General features: G+C 37.0%; 1 protein-coding gene across 1 annotated transcript in view; it reads left to right on the top strand.

Annotated features, from left to right (window-relative positions):
* ADAM12 (ADAM metallopeptidase domain 12) overlaps window positions 1-21,154 on the top strand; it is a 183,919-nt gene extending 162,765 nt beyond the window's left edge. The window contains exons 15-23 of the mRNA XM_040562848.1: window positions 800-908; window positions 1,024-1,222; window positions 4,194-4,271; window positions 6,381-6,489; window positions 9,754-9,889; window positions 10,547-10,655; window positions 11,104-11,286; window positions 17,299-17,426; window positions 19,681-21,154. Of these exons, the coding sequence (XP_040418782.1) occupies window positions 800-908; window positions 1,024-1,222; window positions 4,194-4,271; window positions 6,381-6,489; window positions 9,754-9,889; window positions 10,547-10,655; window positions 11,104-11,286; window positions 17,299-17,426; window positions 19,681-19,741 (1,112 nt within the window). The 3' untranslated portion in view covers window positions 19,742-21,154. The remainder of the gene's footprint in view (window positions 1-799; window positions 909-1,023; window positions 1,223-4,193; window positions 4,272-6,380; window positions 6,490-9,753; window positions 9,890-10,546; window positions 10,656-11,103; window positions 11,287-17,298; window positions 17,427-19,680) is intronic.
* The last annotated feature ends 3,128 nt before the right edge of the window (window positions 21,155-24,282 follow it).

Here is a 24,282-nt window from a genome sequence, read left to right as displayed (position 1 = left end):
GGATGAGTAATCTGTCTGCACAGACATTTCCAGTACTAATGCCATCAGGGAAGTTCCAGTGGTGTTAGGATAAGTCTCTATTACAAAAGGCTACGACAGATAAGAACCAGATGCTGCCTGTCTTCCCAGATTCCTAGTTCTACTACCCTGGTAGAAATGATCCTGGTTTCAAATCAGCCTTTCCTCTCAGGCATGGATTTACTGAAGATTAAGGTGGAGACAGGTTCCTTTCCTCTCCCCAGTACATTAGCTTGATCTAACAGCACCATATTCTCTTTGCCATGTCACACTGCTGTGTGACATTCTCATTTGCAAATGGATTTTTTTTTTTTTTTCTGGTTTCTTGTTGTTCCGAACTGCAGTTAAAAAGGCCTTTCTTGAAAACTATTTCCATTGGCTTCAGCTCCTGGGCCCTTGCTAGAATCACATGGACCCCTGTAAATGGAAGGGAGTTAACTTACCAGCTGGCCCATGTCTTTCTTCACTAAACTAGATCTGGCATTCACTAAAAGTTTTTGTGTCCTAGGAGGATTCACAAGAGGACCATCATGTAGGAACTCTGAAAGAGAACGAGTTCAGCATTGTCTACTGCACAGGGCTGCCAGGAGAGACAAAGGACTGTGGAAAACCCACGCATTCAGGCTCTTCAATTAGCATGCTGATCCAGCACAACTGCTCTGCTGTGCTTCATTGACATGCAGATCACATCTTGCCTTCCCCTAAACCATCACTGGAGCTCAAAGAAAATTATTAAAAACACCTTGTACAAGATGAAAGTTCTGACTAGGTTTCATTTCAGGTGCGAAACCTGCTCCTGGGATCTGCTTTGAGAGAGTCAATTCTGCAGGTGATCCTTACGGCAACTGTGGCAAAGACTCCAAGAGCTCCTTTGCCAAGTGTGAGCCCAGGTAGGGTCTCTTGGTCTCTCCTCTCCAACACAGGAACTGATGTGAGGGTGGTGGGAATGGGTTTATAACATCTAAAATGATTTAATTAACGTTTCATTTTGTCTGTTTCCTTCAGAGATGCTAAATGTGGAAAAATTCAGTGTCAAGGGGGAGCAAATCGACCTGTGATTGGTACCAATGCTGTTTCCATAGAAACCAATATCCCCCTTCAGGAAGGTGGAAAGATTCTGTGCCGTGGTACCCATGTGTATTTGGGGGATGATATGCCAGACCCGGGTCTTGTGCTGTCGGGAACCAAGTGTGCAGATGGAAAAGTAAGGTTCTTAAATACTCCCAGACAGGGAGAACATCACTACCTTCCTGCTGCTAAGTATTTTGTACTAAACTGACTCGTTTTTGCTTTGGGATTTATTTATTTTTTCCCCACAAAAGAATTGGTTGGCTCTTATTGTTTCTCACACTGAGTCAGATGTTTACTCACTTCTTCTGGCCACTGTTCTGGATTACAGATTTGCAGATGCAATGCAAGTTGCTTAAATTAATAACTGTTGTTTTGTTTTGATTTTTTAAGACAGCCCCAAGTATCTATCCAGTTAGGATAGAGGTTCCTTGCAAAATAAGTACAGCAAAATGCACTACAGAATAGTTAATGAAATTCTGATAAAATCATGCTATTCTTTGGTGAAAGCGAGACATAGAAATTATCATTGCAGTTGAGTTGATGTGTATTGCTACCTAAGTTCAGGGTTTGGTGTCGTGGGTTGGAAACCCCCATGCCCTCTAAGTGTCCTTTGCGCTGCTTCAGGGTGCTCAGCTTGCAATAAGCTCTCAAAATAAGTATTCTGGCTCAGTGAAGAGTTCTTGCAGGCTTAGTAGATAATACAAATACATAAAACCTGGAGTAGCTTGCGGAGGAGACAGTAACACCTAAGAATGAAACAAATTAAATCAGAAATCAGGCGAGCAAACAAAAGGGGATTAATTATTTATTTTTCACAGAGCATTCTGTGAGCTCTGTCAATGGGTTGCCACAAAATGTAAAATAGTGAATGTGTTCAAGAAGTGAATAACTAGCTTCACTGGGGAAAAATACATCAAGAGTTACTTAACACTACTGGCTTAGAAAATCCCCGTACTGCAGGTGTGTGCTGGGGACGTGCTGCTCTGTGCTGCTGTGCTTTTACAGTTGCTTTTGCATCCGCTACTATTTTCATGGATTTTTCTACCAGTGCTGCAAACTTTCTCAGTGTGTATGGCATTGCAAAATTATCATTAACTTCACTTTAGATTTCAAACTGTATTTATCTGATCTGCTGATTATGCCACCCCTCCTCTTTTTCTTGCAAGAAAAGCTGTTTCTGTAAGATTTATTTTAAAAGTATAAACCCATTTATGTTCAGCCATCAAAACTGATTTTTGCAATCATATTTTGCAAACATTCTGATTTATCTGGCATGAATGTAGTCCAAATTTTATGTGGCTGTCTCATTCATAGGCTTTCATTGGAGAGAAAATGAACAGAAAAAGGTGGGAGACAGCCATGAGTTTAAAAAGGGGAGGAATGGAGAAGAGTCCAAGAACTATTGAAATGAAGGTTTCATACCCTTAGTGGATTACTGGCAAAGAGGAAAAAAACTGCTTTGATAATTTGTGGTAAATTCAAATAAGCCTCTGAATTTCTGAATGCTTTTGAATTATGTTGGATTACCACTCTGCACTGGGAACAGTTTTAAAACATGTCCCTAGTGCAACTCCAGTTCTGGTACAGGAAAACAACCCTTACACAACATTTCTAAGTCAATCTGTTATAAAACTTCTTTTCAAAGAAAATTCAACGCTGGGAAAGAACCCCATTATGTTTTACTAATGAGTATTTAATCTTTCTAATCTATCTAATCATACACATGCACACTATAGAATACGCAGGCTAATACTTATGAAATTGTATGTTTTACTTTGAGGACATTAGTGCGTTTGTATTATGGATTAAGAATATGAATTTAAATATTCTTGAGTCTTCTAAGCTGAAGATACACAATTTGAAATGCAGCCATTTTAATGTGATCAAAATTCTGTGTGCTACTGCACTATGAATATTTGAATTGTGAATACTGCTGTAATCAGACCATATTCTCTACATGCGTGCATGTTGATGCCAATTCACTCTAATTTCCTTTCCATTTTTCCTTCTCCCCAGGGGATAAGTGCCCTGATTAAGCATCCCTGTCGTCTCCTTCAACACTTTTCCCTGCTTAATGCTAATTATTGTGACTGACTTTTAGTACTACTGAACTGAACTGCAGTTAAACATGAGCAAAATTGTGCAGTGATTTTTTCTTTTTTTTTTTCTGATCAATATAGCATAGTAACAGTCATTCCAGCTCTAATTTTTTTTTACAAGTTTCAATAGAATAAATTCTCATTACTGACATCCTCATCAGCCATTTGACAGTTTGATGGTGTTATTAGATGGTGCCACTCTTGTTTTATACCAGTTTTCAGCTATATTGGCAGAGTAAAGCTGTCCTGACTGGACAGCAAAATATTTTGCATGAGTACTTTGCATATGCTCTTAGTTTACTTCCATTTCCTGTCAGGTAATTATTATTATACTTTATGTATCATTGTTTTATATTTGACATCAAAAATTTGTTTAGCTTGGGGAAACTGTCGGAAAGATCTCAGTTTTGCTGATGAACAATAATGAGCCATATGTATCAATGAGCTCAGGTACATATCCAGGCTGTCCTAGGGCTAAGTTCCGCACTGGCATATAAGGGATATATCGTGCCATTGATATCAATGCAGTTACACTAATTTAAGCCACAAGGGGACCTGAACTGAATCCTACTCAATGCATTTCCTAGTCATCAAAAAATGCAAATTGCTGTGTTGTTTTTTTTTTAATTGACTTAAAAAAAAAAAAAACACACACACAAAAAAACCAGTGGTTCCACTTGAGTGAAACTTTGCCTGTTTAGTTACACAAGCTCAGCATATTAACCAACTATGAACTATGACTGAAATTCAGTATTGGCCAGGGTGCAACATTTAAATTCCACAGATTTGGACCTAAAAGGTCCACAAAGAAGACACCTGATGCTGCTGTCCTTATCTTTTTGTCAATGTAATGCTGTCAGTGCAACTTGTGTGTTGGGAAATCTTCAAAACTGCTATAGGAGCCATTGACAGATGAACAGATGTAAAGAGTTTGAGAGGGACATGGTCTGTGGTGAGCACGAGCAGTTCTGTCCCTATTAAAATTTCTCTTTTCTTATTTTGCAGATTTGTCTTAATCGCCGGTGCCAGAATACAAGTGTTTTTGGTGTACACAAATGTGCAACAAAGTGCTATGGACGTGGAGTAAGTATTGTAGGAACTTTTTTTTTTTTTTTACAGTCAATAAACACTAGACAAGACATGATTTTAAGTAATACATTTGAGACGTGTGATTCTTTGTAATATATCAGTCAAAGTCATTGCAATAATTTTTTCTTATGTATTTCAATTTTCTGTCTCTTATATGAACTACAAGAAGTGAAATTATTTTTATTTAACAAAGGAATATTTATCAGGTAGTAATTATCTTATTCTTAATTAACAGTCTGTGATAAAAAGGAATTTTGTCATCTTCAAAGAAATTTTGTCTAACCTTCCATCATGAAAATTTTCCATTAACATTTCAAAAAAGACAGTTTCTATGTGGTTCCAGAAAAGCTTAAATATGCATTTGAATTGAGATATCTCATAAAAGCATTTCCAAAATTATCGAAATGAAGTATATAGATGAGTTTAATGTTATGAAAGTGACAGAGGATGAAATATTTGATATCAGTTAACGGCAGCAAAGTGTTTTGAATGCTAGTTTATATTATGAAAATGTTAATTGTGTCAAGCTATGCCTTATTAACCTTGATTTTCTAATGATCTGTTTGTTACTGTGAAAAGTTCTGGAAATTCCCTGTCCTGTCCTGTGAGTGAATTTTAATTTACTTTAATTTATTTTATCATGCCACATTCACAAAACTGTGCAATGTTAATGCTGATGCATCTTATCATTGTGCTGGAATAAGCATCAGCTTAGACTGGCATCTTTATGCCTGTGTGATGGAGAACCTACACTGACTCCTGAGTAGCCAAAAAAGGATTTCATGGAAACATAGAAGGGAACTCCTGGAGTGCTTTAATTTAAAAAATAATGCTTAACAAATTATATTTTCAAATATCTTGCTGTTTTTGAAAAGTAAATCATTTCTTTTTGCATTTTGCATGACCATAGCAAGGCTAAGCTATGTGAAGAATGTTTTAATACACTGCAGACAGAGCCAGTATAGTTTTGCTGAAAGCCTTCCAGCTGACCTTGCCAGAAAATGCATATTTGCAAACTCTGTGAACTAACTCATGTCTTATAAATCCATCTATTGTGTAGCTTTTCCATGACGGTGGCCGATCAGTGTTGAACAGTGTTAGCACAGAATTAAGGACCACATTGATAACTAGCCCTAAGCCCCCCCCAAAAAAATCTTAAAAATACATTTGAGCATCTACTTGCAACTGTGCTTTCTTTGTCCTGTGCAAGAAAAGTTTTGGCCTGTTCACTTTATGTACTCAGCTGACACAGCATGGACCACTAGCCCCAGTATTACTATCATAGTCACTACCTGGGTGTTAGCGAAAGGGAATAAAAAGCAGCCCTTCTTTTGATGGGTGTTCCCACAGGAGCATGGGACCTCCTGTGAGAATAGCCAAGTCTACCAGCTCCTTTCTTCCATGCAGGGGGAACTGGCTATTGAAGATGTACTTTGGTCTCTTGGAGCTCTTTTACTCTGCAGGGAACGTTTGGTCAATCAGATCTCACTAGTTTTTCCTTAGCCCTGATAAAAACCACCAGAACATTGAGGACTGTATCTTTAAAGGCCATACAAATGTGATATGAGAGGAAGAGTTTCCTCTGCCCTTTCAGTTTCACACCTTGCAGCCACTGCTCCATCTGCTGGAGGGTCTGAGCAGTGGACAAATCAATGTGCAGTCTAACACGAGCCCTTGATGGGTAGGAGGATTCAAGTGGCAAAAGCTTTATGGTATTAACAATCTTGTTCCCGGGAAGGCAGAAGGAAAAGAAGTTAGAAAGCGGATAATGTTGCTGCTGGAGGCAAAGAGAATAAGACTTAAGAGGTGTGTGATTATCCTTATTGTGATTATTGAAGTTGTCAACTGGTGCAACTCAAACTATTACCTGCCACATAAATAATAATACTTTTTTTTTTTTTTCCTTGCTCTCTTGCCTTTGGAGTTTCTTTATGCCATCTTAGCTGTGACAAGGAGCAGATACTAGTACATCTCCTTTGTGACAGGCGCTTTATTTCTTTCAGATGTGTCACTATCTGATTAAGAGACGGTATTGGCCAGTGCCCTTCTCAGACGTATAGTATAATACTTCTCATGTTAGGTCATCTTTCTTTTCTTTTGAAGGTCTGCAACAATAAAAAGAACTGTCACTGCGAGGCTGACTGGGCCCCCCCCTACTGTGACAAGCCAGGGTTTGGTGGCAGCGTGGACAGTGGGCCCATAAGGCAAGCAGGTGAGTAGCAATTTATGCTTTACCTGTCATTTCCACAATAAAGAACTGAAATAGAGAATGCCGTCTTGTGAGTAATGAGCTTGCGAGATTGGGATAGTCAGTAAAGTCTAATGGCTTATTCTAAATGCATTGGTGCCAGCTTGAAAATCTAGTGAAGCAAAACCAAAGCCAGCTGAGTCCATCGGTTTTCTTGCATAACTAAAGGCGCAGTGGTCCTGGTGAGTCTCATCTCCTGTCATCTTTCTCTTTTTTTCAAGATATGTGGTCATGTTTAGAAGCTCCCTGAAATGGTATTGATCTAAGCCGAGGGTGAGGAGCTAACTCCCACGCTCATGCTAGCCCTGTTGCCATGGTAGATGAACGTTGCAGTGCTCTGGATTCACGCTGAGATATGCCAGGCTCCGGAGCATTTTCCAAGAGTATCAGGATAGAACAACCTTATTGTATGCATGACCTGTTACTATAGCTGTGTGCCTAATGAAAACTCGATATATAGATTATATATGCAAAATTTTTGTATATTCAAAAATATATTTGATATTGTGCTTCTAAGAAGAATCAGCTTAAAACTACATATTTATAAATAACTTCCACATATTCACCAGGAGTTCCTTACCATATAATAGTAGCAGGAGATGCACATTTTCTGTAATTCGTATTTCAGTTTCCACTTGTTCAGTCTGTAGAACATTGGCATCAGTATCTTACTTCATCTTTGGCCAGCCTCAGAAGGAATTATTTCTACACATGGTGCAATTTTATAGGATTTGATGATCATCACATGCCAATTTTTCTCCAGAGTACTGTAACTTTAGTGACTTCCATAGAGATATTTCTGATTTATTTCTGAGCAAGTGACAGGACCAGCAGTGTACTCACATATATGTATATAAGCTAAAACTTGCTGGAAAGTGATCTGCGAGTTTTCATATGAATAATGCTATTCAAAACCAAAATGGATTGTATTCTCTACATGCCAGATCCTGCAGTGAATTGTAATACTGGATTTATGACATCACAGTCATTTCCATTACAAAGCTATGCATTATGATTTCTCTGTTGAAATGTCTTTTTTTTTTTTTTTTTTAAATACCTACCAACTGGTAAGATAGCAAAGAAACTGTGCTCAGGCACTGAACAAGTGTGATTACTTGTGTGCTAAATGTTTTTCTGTTAAGATATGCTCTAAAGCATTACACTCCCTTTTCAGCTTATCTTGTATCAAAGTATCTAGGGAGCTGCAAAATATATTATTATAATGTGCTGCACAGACAAAGCTAACTGGAAAAGGCAAATATAGGGTATCTTTTATAATTCTTGCATTTTGTCTTTTGGAAGCCAACGCTTCAATTTAACAGAAAACCATGTTAACAATAGCTTAATGCGGTCTGGTATTTTGGCCATTTTTCTCTAAAGACAGAGCTACATTCAATAATTCTGGGAATAAACAAATATGGAAATTGCTAGAGGACCTAATTTTCTATCCCTGACATTTGAATTTAAATATGAGCTCTTGATGGGGTGGTTGGATTATGATTTGAGTAGTCTGCACATCTCTAAATCAAATTACAGAAGGATTAGATCAATAAAATACATTCATCTTAGTCAAACGTGGCACATGGTCTCATTAGTATTTAGTAACTGATTTTACCCAGCTGACTTTGAGTAAACACATGTGTTTGACTCTATATTTTTCTTATAAAGAAGCCTTAAATATTTAATTGTTAGGTAGAGAAGTTAGTTAATTTTAATTGCATAATCTGAGTTTATTAATTTTATTAATCTTTTAGAAATGGTGAGGGATTTGCTGTTCTGCAGTGCTACAGAGTAAAAATCGCAGCACTTCACGCCCCATCGAGCCCCACGTGCAGCTTGTTGAGTCAGTGCTGCTGACTGTGTTCACCATTTCGGCGCGAGCTGAGGACAGTCGATGAGAGCCAGCTGGCTGAAATTCAATCAGGATAAGACCAAGACAGTGATGATAGGTTACCAGAGCAAAGATTAAAGATGCATCTCCTACTGTGGGAGTGTGCACTTTTTAGGTCGGCAGTCCTGCAAAATCACAACATCCTCTCCTCCAGGCGATGATCGTATCACATAGCAGCGGCTCTGATGCTTATGGCTTACCTCTTCCTAAAAATAAGGTTTGCTTTCAGCTGCAAGTCATCTAGTCAGGGCTTGCATCTCCACTGAGCCTCACTTAGGTCCCAGCAATGTACTTAACATAGTTTAAAGCACTCTGAAAACTGGAACAAGTACAGGAGGCTCCAGCCCCTGCCTAGGCAGCACATTCCTCTGAAAGCACACAGCCCCAGTGCTGAAGACACTCCTCCAGCTCCTTGCTTCCCTCCAGATTAGACTTGACAGCCACCTGGGCTGGACCACACCAGTCCAAGTGCAATGAAACCTCAGTTATAATGAAAATCTGGTTATAAAGGAGCCTAGGGCTGCTGCTTATGTTTGTGAGACGGCATATTCAAGACATTGCACTTAACCCACACCATGAGCTAGGAGTTTCTGTCCTTCTTTCCTTCCTCTCCCTCCTACCCTGGAAGCAGACAGCCCATGAAGAAGGCACCAGCTGGCACTGCTGCAGCAATCACTCTGGGGGTGTCCAGATGAGGCCAACAGCCCATGTACATTGTGGATCCCTTTTCAGATGATGTCTGAGCGGGACCTGAACACGAGGGACGAGGGAGTACACACAGATGCTCATGTTTGGACCAGATATGTGATAAGTCCATCCAAATTGGCCACTTCTGGTGTTGGCTTGCAAGGTCAAAAAGGCTAGTGCCTGTTCACCTGAGACCTTGTCTTTTCCAACGCTATGCTGCCACGTGGTTGTAGCTGCTGAAGTCAGAAAGTGATAGCAAACCATAGCTAACAAACTAACAGAATCGCACAATGCCACCACCAAGAATCACAACTGAGAGTTTCATTACTTCTTTTGAATATCTTGTTACCATTTTCTCGACTTTCTTCTAACCTTTGCTTTTTAAAATCATAATGACAGTTAAGGAGCAGACTGAGACTTTCTGATCAAACATATTTTAAATAACTTTTCCCCACTGCTAAAGAAACGACCTAAATTCAAGCATCAGGCTAGGAGAAATAAGAGTTTGAGTCTTTAGCACACAGTTTATTCACGTCACCTGCACTGCAGCTAGAAAACCAGACAAGGCAGCCATGTCCTGCTCCATATATGTAACACATTTCAATAAAGATGGCTCCTAATAGAAGCAAACTCAATGTGTTTTGTTGCAGATAATAAGAGTTTAACCATAGGAGTGTTGATAACTATTCTGTGCCTTATCTTTGCTGGGTCAATCACGTATCTGAAAAGGAAGACTTTCATGAGATTACTGTTTACAAGTAAGAAGACAACAATAGAGAAACTAAGGTATGATCATTTTGCCTAATTATACTGCCTGTTATTATTATCTTTAAAGATATTAGTAAAAAATAGCTGTAAACATGGCAAATCTCATCTTAGTGTTCATCACAGAATGGTCTGAATATCTTTTAGAAAGAGCCAGCCTTAAAAATATTCACCCAGTAGTATCAGCAGAATTTTTCCTGGTTTAACTTTACTGATTGTCAGTAATAATGTGGGTTTTGGTTTGACTACATACCTCTTTTTTGTGATTAAAAAAAAAAAAAAAGTTCAAAATCGAAGGAAGTTTTAACCTTCATATTCATTTGCTTGAAATAGTATCATTATATTGCATGGCCTTTTATCTAAACTCAGTCGAGTGAGCTGAAACTTTCATATTTGAGGTCATTACTGTTTAAATGCTAGATTCATTAGAAGAGTCTCTTGGGTGTTACAAAGCTGCATTTCCACAGATTGCAGAAGCTAATTTAACAGACTACTGGTTTCAAAAAAATCAATATTTATTTTTATTCTTGCAGGAGCACTAGAGAATTTTTACTTTCCTTGTTTACTACGAAAAGTCAGAAAGTCCTTGCAAAATCTCATTCTGAAAAGAGGTTACTGTTTTAAAAAAATGCTATAAAGCAGAATGTCGTGTTCAATAAATATATGCTTGTATTGCAGATCTGTGAGTCCAGCAAGGCCTTCCAGTTTGTCTGAGCCTAATCACATTCACACCACATCTCTCAGTAAAAATCTCATCATGAAGCCACAAAATACAAACATACCAAAAGTAAGTCCCTAGGTAGTTAAAAAAAAAAAAATCTGTTTTGGATCTCATTTAAGTAATTTATTCTAAATCAATTACATGACATCAGTACATACTGATATCGCATAGAACTAAAACATGTAAAATGGGAGAAGTAGGCCTCAGAATACAGTAATGGCTTCCAGGTTTTGCACAGGTGCGGATGTTAAGCACATGAAATAAATTGTTCAGTCTTTGGGACAGAGCCAGCTGCCTTACACCAGAACACCACATCTAAATGGTGAAGGATTAGTGCTTCAGCAGGACTATGGAAGCTGTTAATTACTGTTCTGGTTGCAGGGTAGGTGTCAAAGGTAGATGAAAGCAGACCAGAAGAGAAAAGCAAGTGAATAACATGGGTTTTTAAGCAGTAATGCTTGTATCAACTGCTGAAGTTTATAGCTGTTTCCTGGGGTTGGGGTTATTTCTGCAGAGAGACGGCCCAAGACGACCGCTGCCGTATCAGATCGTTGACATTAGTAACCCCGTGAAGACGGATGATTTGCCACCATTAAAAACGCCGCAGCGAGTCCTGCCACCCCTTCCCCACCTGCCCTGTCATCAAGCTGTGCCTGAAAGACCCTTGCCAGCTAACCCCTCGCTGAGGTTCTCCCAGGTAACCACAAATTTTCTTTTAACTTCCCTTCTGTTTAACATTGAGTGGGTGAATATCTGCACGTGATGAATAGGAATTCAGCAATTTTCTCATCTATCCCATTAGCCTAATATTTTCTTTATACTTTACACACTGTTAAGAATGTGGCATAGATAATTTAATAAAGATTCCTTAAGCTCCCATTTTGCTCCAGAAGGTTATACTGGCTTCTGCCAGCTGTGGCAGCAATCCTAAGGATGAGGATCCTGGAATCTCTTTCCCCCACTCAGAAGACACAGCAGTACAAACAAGTTCCACATTAGGGGCATACACAAGCTCGTCTTGCCCGCTGCCCAACCAGAGAGGAAGCTACAGGGGTTGTTAGCAAGGTGCCAAATACCGTGATATAATTGAGGAAGTCAAGTTGCAGACATCTTGCCCAAGAGCAGAAGGTATATTAGCTTGTAGTTCTGCTCTGAAGAAGGGTATGTAAATTGCTTTTTTTTTTTTTCAGAGCACAGATTTGAAAAGACTTAGAATTGTCTACACTTACTTCACTAGACCTATTCCTCACAATGTTTAAATAGAGCTGGTAAATTTTTTATTTTTTTTTGTAATAAGATGCATCTCGAAGCAGTATTCAGGGTAGATGAGGTTGTCTGTGGAGTTGTCTATATTAAATTGTCCCTTTCTTGTCACTAACTTCTCTCTTATGGTTGCATTTGTAGCATGACTGTGTCTTAGAAAAGCAATCAGGCATCCAGCTAGTTCTGTTTTGTAGATGTTTTGCTATTCTGGATAAAGTACAAAATTAAAATGAAATGCATATTATTATTGCCAAGCTATCTTAAACGAGTAACACACCGGTTTGTGTGCAAGTTCTACAAATCCGTACCCAAACAGCTGTGTCTTGAGGGACTGTGCCTACCAGTAGGCAAGCTATGCTGTCCAAGGACAGAGTGTTTTCTCCATGCAGCAACCTTGTGAGCTACTCCAAGACACTTTCCCAATGATTTGTAGAAGGATATGTCTATGAGAAACAATTATTGAATTGTAGTGCTTTGAAAGGCGGGTGCAGAAAGAACAAAGAAATAAAGAGGGATGAGGCAGTGCTGAGCTGCCATGCCATTGTGCTTACATATTATGTCAGTAGGAAAAGCGTTAAAAAAAGTTTTAATTTGGACTGTCTGAACATCAAATCACTCAGGTTAGATCAACTTTTAAAAGTAGGGACAGTTTATTAGCCTCTTTCCAATTATTTAATCTTTTTCTTCTTCACTTTTCCATATTGCTAGTCATTTATCTCCTATATCAAGGGAGTGGGAAATATTGATTCTTTCAAAACTTTTTTTTTTTTTGAAAAACTGGACTGGTACTGGTTTGTGTTGTTTTTGTCTTTAGCTCCAATGGTTTCATTGTTTATTTTCTTGCATTTCTTGGAACATTCTGCATATTTCACATTGGTCAAAGTTAAGATTTTGAGCACAAGTGCTTTTCCTATTTGTTAATCATATGGTTTCCTTTAAACAATCAAACAACAAAAAAAAGTATCTAGCAATTTACAAGTTTATGCTGCCTCATGCTAGCAGAAGACAGACGGAGAAAAGGCATTCCAAGAAAAGGAAACATTTCTCCTTCTGACCTGCCCAGCCTGTCACAGCCCAACGCACTACTACGTGCCCTCCCCTTCAAACCTCACAAAGTGCAAGGTAGAATACTAGCTCTCTGGTGCCATCACTACCAGCATCTGACAGAGCTGAAACCACCAAAATGCTTTTTTCAGTTTAGCAGCTGAAATTAATCGAGACTGTTACTCCATCAAGCAAAATATTGATGTTTTCAATTTTCAGTTGCAGCACGAAACAGAAACGAGACAAACAGTGGATGAACTCAAGGAAACTTAGTGAATAGGCAAGAGTGGCTTCTTTCAAAATTATATCCCTATCATCAATTCAAGATCATCAGAAATTGCTGCTTTTTATACTCTAGGAATACAGAAAATACTGCACAGGAAGCAAATTTTTTCTTCCCAAGTTAGCTATTTTACTCCCTCAAAGCTTAGAGGAAGTAATTTAGCTTTAGAATAGTTTTAGTCTAATTTCATAGAATACCCTGAGTTGGAAGGGATCGTCAAGTCCAACTCCTGGGTCCCCAAAGGACCACCCAAAAATCAGACCCTATGTCTGAGAGCATTGTCCAAACGCTTCTTGAACTCTGGCAGCTTCCTAACACCCAGCCTGAACCGTCCCTGTCGCAACTTCAAGACATTTATTTAATATAGATAGCAGTTAAAGTATTCCTTCAACACTAATTCCTTGGAACCACATCCACCAGGTCATCAAGACAAAGCACTTGAAAAAACATTGCTACATACTTAATATCACCTAGGTGCTCTGTTGCAGAGCACTGTAGAAGAGTAGAGAAAACCATTCACTTTCTGTATGCCTTCACATCTGCCTCAGTTTCAGTCTAGTTCTCCCATCTGAGAGATATATCTGAACAGAAGCTACTTTTCTGCTGCTCCTGGCTTACAGCATTGGGTAGCTAAGGCACAATGGTATACTATAAGACAAGTCTTTTTCCCTCTAGTGACTGTAGAGACCAAAATGAATGGATTAGTATTTTACAGTAAGCTTTCCTTCTAGATGCAAGTAAAATAGTTAATAAAAAAAAAGAAGAAAAAGAAAAAACAGCAAATTAACTGTTGCCAAGTTTAACATTTAACAATCTTTTGACTGATAAACAGTGTCTTCTTCTTTCAGATGCTCTCATGAGGCAAACATACTTTATTTATGGGCCAGATTCACAATCAATATAAATCAGCACAGCACCACTGAATCAAGAACACTGTGCAGGTTTACACAAACCATGCGTTCAGTCCATGCATTCTGATTTGATCACTTCCAAACTTCCAATTGGTTTTGCTACAGGTTGCATTCAAGTGCAATTTCTGATACTGTTATCTTATTACTAAAATATATCATGTATTTTACAGGTCAGCCTTATTATAGGAAATATGGCTTTGTATTTTCATTTTTTCTCCACTAAATTGGAGCTGGGCTCACCTTCTGCTCTTTCTGCCACAGTTATTCTTGTTAATACCTGTCCTATGTCACCTCAGGCTGGCTTCAGACACAGTGGGCTAATACAGATGAATTTTTTTCTAAATAGATTGAAGAAGGCAACCTTTCTCACTCAGTGCATTCCAGGCAAGAAACTTCTCCCAATTGCTTATTCAAAAACATGTCAGTGAAACCATTTTAAGCTACACACGCCTGATGACTTTGTAGGCTCTCTGGATGAAAACCGTGTTTTCCTCTCAGTTTGCCACATTAGGCCTGTCAAGCCACTTTTCTGCCTCTTTTTTAAGTATACTAACTCAAGGACAGCATTTTTACAAACTCTGGGGGGGGGAAAAAAATAAATCAGATGTTTGGCTGGTCCCCATCAGAGTTACATTGGTAGTATGACTGCTGCTTGAACATCTTCCAGAAGAAACATCCATGTGAGTAGCTAACAGGACTGAAAGAATTAGCTCAGATTAAGTGTACAAGGTTACCTACATGCTGAGCCATGAGAAGATGCTCACTCCATGGCTGAGTCCAGCTGAACACCTGTTCCAGATGAGACCATGTGGATTAGCCATTTCACCCAACTTCCCCTATAAAAAAGGGTGGGGAAAAAAAATAATAAAAAAAAAAAGGCAACCGATACAATCCCATTAGTTCTAAGCTGCTCAGAAAGTCTTTCATTCCCTACTCTCAGGTATTACAAGTGATGATTAGACACAGGGCACAGCTAATAGGTACTAAGAACAAACAAACTGGGACAGTTTTCCTCTCTTTTTGTTCATTCACCCTTACCAGATCTTAAGCTCTTCAGACCAAGCTTTGCTTCTCTAGACTGCTGAGTGTGCATCAGTTCCCTTTCCCCATTATGGTACCTAATGCTCCCTTCTAATTGAATAGTGAATACAAACCATGCAATAACAATTAACTACTGATCAAGCAAACAGCTGAATACTCATGTGATCAGACTAATTCAGGTGATTAATCATGTAAAAGTACTCAAGGGAAAAGACTGCTTTTGTGGAGGCAGTCAGGGGAATAAAGGCTTTAAAGTGTTCGAAGACACATTCCTTGTTGCTGTCTTTATGCTGCTGTTGTTTCTGTGTTTTACTTCTTTTTCTTTTTTTTTTTTTTTTTTTTTTTTTTTTTTTTTTTTTTTTTTTTTTTTTTTTTTTTTTTTTTGTTTTTTTTTTTTTTTTTTCTTTTTTTTTTTTTGCTGCACCACTCAAGGTGATGATGCTGCAAATAAAGTTGTATATAACTTTCCATGTAATAAACACTGTGACTTTTAAAAGCTTAATTTTTACTGTAAAGTTAAATCAATTATTAAAGAGTTACCACTTTCTACTGCTAACTTTTTCCATATTGGTATACTTTACTTCAAAATACACATTAAGGTTTCATTGTGTAAGAAATTTAGTGCACAAAGTAAGCTTTGCTAAGAAATCCTGATGGTAAGATTTCTTAACAGTTTTAGGGTTGTCTAGTTCTGTATTACTGGAAAGGACTGTGTTTTGAAGAACTTCCTTTGCTAGTGTTTAATTAAACTCTGTGACTTTCTGCAGGACAGCTCTGCGCGATAAAGCTACGCTGAGTATTAACAAGCAGATATTTATTTCAGCATTTACCAGGCCTGACTATTTCAAGAATATTTGCAATATTTTTCTCCCCCCCACGATGGAGCTTTTCCTTACTCACAAGCTGCTTATAGCAAAATGTTTTTCTTGTTTTGTCATGGAAGAAGTTCTTCTGGATGCTGGTCAAGACTAATTTTTACACAGAATATGAGATTTGGCTACTACAATAAGTTAAAATAAGTTTTGTTTTTCATGTTGCTATTTCTCATTCACTCAGGAACCAGTACATCCTATGCTAACAGTAAAAAGAAACACAACATTATATACAGCTTTAAAGTGTAGCTTATGGTAAATTTGAAATGATTACATACAATATAGATTTAGTTAAGGTCTAAGTTTTGCTTTTTACAAAAAAATAAATCAAAATGCTTACTGATAGTCACCCTGCACTTCCTTTTTTAGAGTCAACATTTATCACAAAAAGAAAACAAAGGGATGCTCAGTATGAATAACTAAAACTTGTACTTTATTTGTGAGTAATTCATGCCACTTGTTTTCATAACATCCTTCAGGAGATCTTTAACTAAATTATGCTTCTCTTGTTTCTTTTTGGTCAACTTTACTTGTGAGAGTTATGGCAAACTAATAGTGATGAGTAAAATCACTCTGTGCAATGTTTTTAGAGAAAGCATGACAATGCAGTTTGAATAGTAGATGGATCTGGAGGTTTTGGATACATTGGAGAGTCTTTGTGCGACCTGAGCAAGTCATTTAATCTTTCCCAGTTCTTCAAGATGAAGCCACAGATAGATACACTACCCTGTTTGCAGGGTTTCAAGGACCACACAGAAAAGACATTAGCTCAAGCCCGATAGCAGATGACTTCTGTTCCTTATTAATAAATCGTTTAATTCCACAAAATAAAAGCATAGCAGCATCTCTAAACAAAAGTTTCCACAGATGCTCCCAATTCAAACCAGACTTGAGCAGTTTGCTTCTGTGGTCATCTAAACTTGTATTTTAAAGTAATTTCTAGTATTTCCACCTTTATACACATGCACATATATATATTTTATTTTTTACAACTGTATGTTTTCATGTTCTTTATTTCCTAAAAATTAATCATTAATTTCAGTATGGATGCATCCAGTGTTTTTGAAGTAAAAAATAATAATAAATAAATAAATAAACAAACAGAAACAAAATCCCTAAAGCTTTGTTTTAAAATGTAGGTGCCTCTTTACTGGAAATACATTATGGCTTACTCATCTAAATATATCTGGTCACAAGTACACTGAACTTATCCTTGCTCTAGCTCAGTAGTTGCTATATTAAATCCATTATGTCAATTATAAAGACTAATACGATGACCTTGTGTTTTATAACAGGAAAACCACAAGCCAAACCCCCCTCGGAAGCCTCTACCAGCAGATCCTCTGAACAAAGCTCGTTATAACAGTGCGTGCACCCCAGTGCTTGGACACACAAAAGCTGTGCCTCCCATTACTCCTGTAAGGTTAGTTCTCATCAAAATGGCTTGGCTTGTAGCACTCGGTTCAATAAGGCAGGCCTAAAATGCCTTAAAGCAGATCCTCTGCACTCTGAGGAGATATGCTCTGCTGTAACTATTGCTGAGGGCTATGTGACAAACATTTTCTACCTGCTCATATAAAAGCATGCAGTATTGGACTGATTCCCAACAAGAGTATATTAGCACAATTGCACTGACTTCCACAGGACTATGAGAATTTATAACGCATATGGAGGTCTTACTGGAAGCATCTGACAAAAACACTGCCCAATTACTACTTGCAATTCCTTGGAAGAGAAAGGAGTTATTAAGTACCAGTTTCAGAAAACTATTGGAGGAAAAAAAAAAAAATCCCACTTAGTCAGCCCCCTTACAGAATTAGGCTGAGAACCAAGTGCTGCTGTTAAAATTTGCCACCAATGAAAGCAATTTTCTGCTCACACATTTCACAGTAGAACATCACTTTAAATCGTCTGAAAATAATACCCCAAATATTCAGAAAACACGTAAGTTATATACATCCAAAAAGGAATGTTAAGAATAAAAATTAAAAATCTAGACGTGAAATGACTATCCCTACTAGTGATGGAGGGGGAATAATCAAGATTTAAAGGCTCTGAAATGCATACAAGTCCTGCGTATGAATTATTTTACTAGAATAAAAACATCTTATTGGCAAGCACTCTTTGTAAGAGGTTTTGCCATTATTTTATATTCCAAAATTATCAGAAGGTAATCCATTCCATAATGGTAATGAAGTTGAAAGAATGAGGAATGCAGGGATTTCATTATATAGGAAAGAGCATGTTGGTGTGTGTACAAACATATAAGTATGTAAATGAAAGAATACATAGTAATTAAATTGGATAGGAAACTAAGAAAAAAAACAGGTAAATGGTTGCAGCAGAGGTTTTCAGTAGGTCTACTATGTCATAAAGGCAGATCCTGTGGCTTCTATTTTGACAAAAAATAAAGAAAGCTTGAGTTTTGAAAACTAAACAAAAAATGCTGTTAGGCAGTGAAGTCCAAACTCTTTACATGATGAAAACTATGTGTCAAGATTATTCTTCGGATCTGTATAGTCCCTAGAGAAATATAGGCAAGAAGCAAACAGTTTAGTTGTAGGTAATCTCTGATATGCCAAATAATAGGTCTCAGCAGCACAGAAAGCTTTAACAATCCTGTCAAACTTCTTTTAAAGTATGCATTCCCATACCCCACTGTCCAAAAGGATCATACAATGATATTACACGACAGTATTGTACTATGAGACAGACTAGCCATTTTTTTGAGCATTAGCTTGTAGCAAACTTACAGATTTCCTTCCATCTTTTTGTTGCTGCTTTCTGAGATTAGTCGCTTTCTGGTAACAGAATATTTCATATGTCAAGACTTTTTAAAATTGATTTTTCACAGGTCCATACTAATTGTACAATAATTAATTATTGAATATCACCATTTTCTCCTTCTCTAATAAACATCCAGCCTTAGATGGATTCCTCTTAGAGATTGCGTACAAAGCTGTATCTAAAATTTCTGACTTTGCTACTATTGACTGTTTAAACAACAATTCCAATTGTTTTAGGGAAAAAAAAGTTGAAATTGTTATTTTCTTGCCCAATGGTCTTCAGCTTCCTATGAATAAAAAGTGAGCTGCAGAGAAGATAAAAGTAGTATTTTAAGCCACAGGAATTCTGCTAGTGAGGCACTTAACATTGCTCAAAAAAATTAAAAATAGAATCTAGTTAGTTTCCTAATACTTCTAGCAAAAAGACCATAAGAATGCACTTTGATTAAGTTCCTGGCTGTGCCTTCTAGTAAGATAATCTGAAGGTAATAATACTTCCAGCTGACTGCTTTAAACCAACTGCTACTCTGCTACCTTTAGTAGAGTTTTTGAAGGGGTGCAAAATTGGTGAGCACCTGCAAAAGTGAAGTGTTTAAAGGACAACACCTGAAACACTGAGATAGCTTATCCCACTGGCCAGGCATCAGTTACCACCTGAGCCCAAGGGAGGAGTCTGTGGGTACCAATTCTCTATCTTGAGGGTATGTGAGTAAGCTGTAAGGTGTCAGATCTTGTCCCAGTACAGCAGCCCCATGCTATTTGCCTGAAGTTAGATTCGATAGCACTCGCTGAGAGGTTTTACCATTCCTCTACATGCTTCAAGCACAGCGCTGGCCGTGAGAACTACCAACAGTTTAAATAACGATTTGCTCTTTTCTTTCTTTCCAACAGACCTGCTCCTAAGCATCCACCACAGGTATCCAGGTCCAGCAACACTGCTGATGTGAAATGACTAGGAAATCTGACACCTTTATTATAAAAAGTGAAGACAGAAGTTTGCACTATCTTTAAACTCCAGCTGGAGTTCATTTTTATAACAATACTTAGAATTTTAATGTTTAAAACAGCATTATTTTTAAGAATTCTGAGCTACTGCCTTTGGTGCTGTGCTGTGCTATGGTGCTCTGTATACTTGCTCAGGTACTTGTAAATTATTAATTTATGTTGAATATTTATTACAGTGCAGTGCACTGTAGTAGATATTTTTACCATAGCTGAGTTTTCCTAAAAAGGAAGCCTTTTTTTTTTTTTTTTGTAATATTTCAATGAACTTGAATAATTCTGCTCTATTGGTCCTATGTAGGGTGTTTAGTTTCGATGAATCAAATGTATAACCAAATCAATCTCAATGGTTCATAGAAAACTCTTGAATAAGTGTGTCAGGGTAAAAAAATCTCCTGAAACATGGTGAAATGTCCAATATTGCACACAGATGTGGAATGTGTGTTCTTACCAAAGTATCACTCAGCATTAGCAGTTGTACTGTAATTTCAGTTTTCACGTTGCTGTTTGAAATGGTCAAGAAATCTGTGCTAAGAGAGAACGTCTTCTTTTTGGACAAGTTCTCTCACTGAAGAAGTACTGTATATCACAAAGCTGTATTTTTTAACCTCATTTTCCTCAAATACAACGTGGTTAGTACATATTGATGCAGATATCAGGCCTTCCAGTGTCATTACCTTTCTGATGCTTTGGTAATTAAATTCGACCAATACTGTGTAAGGTATCTCACTATGTTACATGCCTATACTGTTTAGACTGACAACAGATTACACATTAGGGGTGGGGGGAAGCCAAGCATTACAAAGTTGCATTTTAAAAATCAATTATTATACTTAATTTCTTTTGCCTCATTGCTCTGCTTATCAACTGTATTTTGCATATTTACTACTGTTTTGTATTAACTAAAATATTGTTCTGGGTTTCTTACTTTTCAAATCGAAATACATATTTTAGAACACGGACTTTGGTTATCCTAAGACATGGAAATAAAGTTTCATCTCTTTACTATTTACTACTGTTTTGTATTTAACTTCTAAAATATTGTTCTGGGTTTCTTAATTTTCTAAGCAAAATACATATTTTAGAACGTGGACTTTGGTATCCTAAGACATGGAAACAAGATTTCATCTCTTTATTGTGTAGTAACATTACATCTGATCTCTTCTGTACCTTCTCAGTAGCACTGCTGAATACAGTTGTTTCACATATGCTGTAATAAAAACAATTTTCAAATATCAGTTGAAATAGAGGGAGAAGGAGCTATTTTACATTACCTTACATAGGTTAGTTTCCTCATTGCCTGTATTTTGTTGTTGTTGTTCTTTAAGCAAAAATAAAAGCATTGCTAGAAACTTGGATATCATTTCAGTAAGTGTAATTGCATTTAATTTTCCCACTTATTCCCCATTGTGGCAACATAGCACTCATGTTTATGGATAAACTAAATATACAAAAATAAACCATAGTTTACTTTGTCGCTAGCTAGAAAAATAAACCACAAGAAAACACAAAAGCATTCAATTCTTAAAGAAACCACAATAGCGACATCGGTGCTTCATGGACGGAGAACTACCAACTATAAAGTAGGATGCCAGCCTACCCTAGGCTTGGCAGTGCAGTGGAAAACAAAGTTTCCAGGTAATATTGAGAATGTGTAGATGATGATTTTTGTGTATTTGAGCTATTTTGTATTTAAAACACTAGTTTTTTCTGTCAGAAGTAGCATATATCTAAAACGGGGTGTAGAGGGGGAAGGAACATCTATGTGTTATACATGGCTAAAGCTAGCAATTTCTAGTCTTTTGGAAAAAAATCATAATTCCTTATCCAAAATGAAAGCTAGCAAAACCAAACATACGGTAAACTTAAAACCAATAAAATGTAGTTATTGGCATACTTCAAGCTGATTTTTTAATAGCAAAAGTGAGGAGTAGGTATATATACAGTAATCATATAATCTGGAATCCTTCCAATTAGCAGATATGCAAATATATTTAATACATACGCAGATACAAAATACTCCAGACCAAAAAGGACCTATAGCTTTTGGAGGTGGAGAAAAAAAATAAATAAAATAATAATAATAATAATAATAAAAAGTTATTAAATGCTTCTTTTGTTTAGATATATATATATTTTTTCCCCCAGGATGTGAGTAGTAGCTGTGATTTTTTTCATACAAAATTAGTGTCTTTCTGATTAGACATGCAGGTGTCATGTAAAATTCCATTGCAAAAACCATATGAATGGTTTCACATTCTTAGGGACAGTGTAAGCAAACAAATTACCATGGGATACACCAGGATGTGAAATTGAACATTTGTTAGTCTCTGACAGCTGCTCAGCGTATGGACCTGCAGTATCTGGTTTCAAGGAAGTGGTGTCAACGCAGGCTTTAAGCCCTGTCGTAATATATTCAACTATCTCTGTGCTCAGTAAACTTCCAATTCTATATTACCTTCAAAAATATACAACATCCTTTAAATCTTCAGTTTTTATGGTGACCCACATCTCTTCCTGGGAGAGATCTTCTGAACAGAGCATGCTGATGTCTCCTCATCCTTTCTGACTTTATCTCCCATACACATATTCCAGACTCCTCCCTCAGCAGGACACATGAGGTTCCTGATCCAGATAAGCCTCCTTTCCAAAGGCAGGCAAGAACACAATGTGCTCTCCCTAAAGCAGTGCATGACAATGCTGCTCTTATGCTAATCAATAGAACAGTAAGTACAAAACACCATAAAAGAAAATGAATAAATACACAGTAAACAAAAAGAAAATTGCATACTTACCTCCTTACCCACCACCAAATCTCTTGGGTTTAGTATTCGTAAATTAAAAAAAAAATAAAATAAAATCTATTATCAGAGTAACAATTTTTTTTTTTTTTTTTTTAATTCCCTGGTATCTTTTGAGAGCCTTTTCAAAGGCTCAAAAAATAAAAAGAAATGTATCTTTTTTCTTAGTTTCAATTCTACTTTCTTCTGATCATTTGAGTATACAATATTATCTTTTATTAAATTCCAATCAAGTAACTGAATTATTGAATTTAACTATAAAGTATCCCATATCAGTAAGCAAATCCATTCTTTATTTTAGAAGATTCCTTTGAAATCTAATTTTATAAACTGAGTAATGCTCATTTCATCCTGCACATCGACCTTCCTTCCAGATAACTATACCACAAATTATGAAAAGATAAAGCTGTCCCATACGCTACAGGTAGCCGCACTTTTTATGTAATTCTTTTGAGAGAAGCATTAAAAATCTAGAGTATGTTGAGATAACATTTTCAACTCATGGAATTCAGTTGGTTTGGAAGCAGAATATCTAGTGGCATTATCACAACAAAGATTTGCTTCTTTTTGAGAAGCTCCCCCCCCACACTTTTGTTTTTTTTAAACTCTAGACAAATAGGATGGTCTTCTAACTTGAGATTTACCTATCTGCACAAGGATGGCTTTAAGGGACTTCGAAAAAAAGAAGCATTATACAGGTACTCTGTGTCTGTACAAACAAACAATACATTTTTAATGCTTTATTACATCTTACTTTTACATATCTGAATTTATATCCTTTAATGTATTTATGAATACACACCTTTCTGGCATATACCATCAGCACAAGAATGATTTTATGTATTTTTAAATAAAACATTAAGAAATGTGACCCGTGATTGTGAACAATAAAACTAAGAGCAGGAATAAAAATCATTTTAGAAACACTTTAAGACAGGCTATCTGAAAATACAGCATATTTTAATTTGAAAAGGTGCTATCATTAAAAAATGTCAGAATGGTGAGTAATTTTAACAGTTTAATATACCACTGCAGGCTGTTTGGCTCGGTATGAATGCAAATAAACCAGCACACCATTTTTTATGAGCCATTCGTTTACAATCCATCGGTTAACCTCCAGTTTGCTAAGCTTTTCACCATCATTGCTCTGTAGCCAGATTTTACCGATGTAGTAGGTTTTAACTTGTGGAATCTTCCACTTGAAGGTACTTAATCAAAACCAATCTGATAATTTGATAGCTGAGCAATCTGCTCATTATTAAGTACTCTCTCTCAATAAACACGTTCCTAACTGTATTTGCTGTTTTCCTTACATAATTACCCAAATAGTTAAGAAAATGCAAGAATTTTCTCAACATAAAATACAACATGCTAGAAGAAAAGCACATCTTTCTCCATGTAAGCCATTTTGAAAAGCTCCCACCTCTCTGTCCTGCGGGTTTTGGCAACTTTGCGAGTGCAGGGGAATCATTACCTACAAACCCTTTCCACTGTAGGAAGTGTAAGCTATGCGTAAGTAGTACTTTTATTGTGTGCTATTTATGTGTGAAGGACCTCTGTGGGGAAAAATAAACATCTGATTAGGTAATATATTAGATAATGCTTTATTTGGAGAAAAGGGCCATTCAAAAAAAAAAAAGGCAACATTAATTCTGCATTTTTCAATGCTTGACTTTGCAATCATGATGTT

Source organism: Cygnus olor, chromosome 7 (genome assembly GCF_009769625.2).
Source record: "Cygnus olor isolate bCygOlo1 chromosome 7, bCygOlo1.pri.v2, whole genome shotgun sequence".
Lineage (NCBI taxonomy): Eukaryota > Metazoa > Chordata > Aves > Anseriformes > Anatidae > Cygnus > Cygnus olor.
This window is presented reverse-complemented; position numbering and strand designations above follow the sequence as displayed.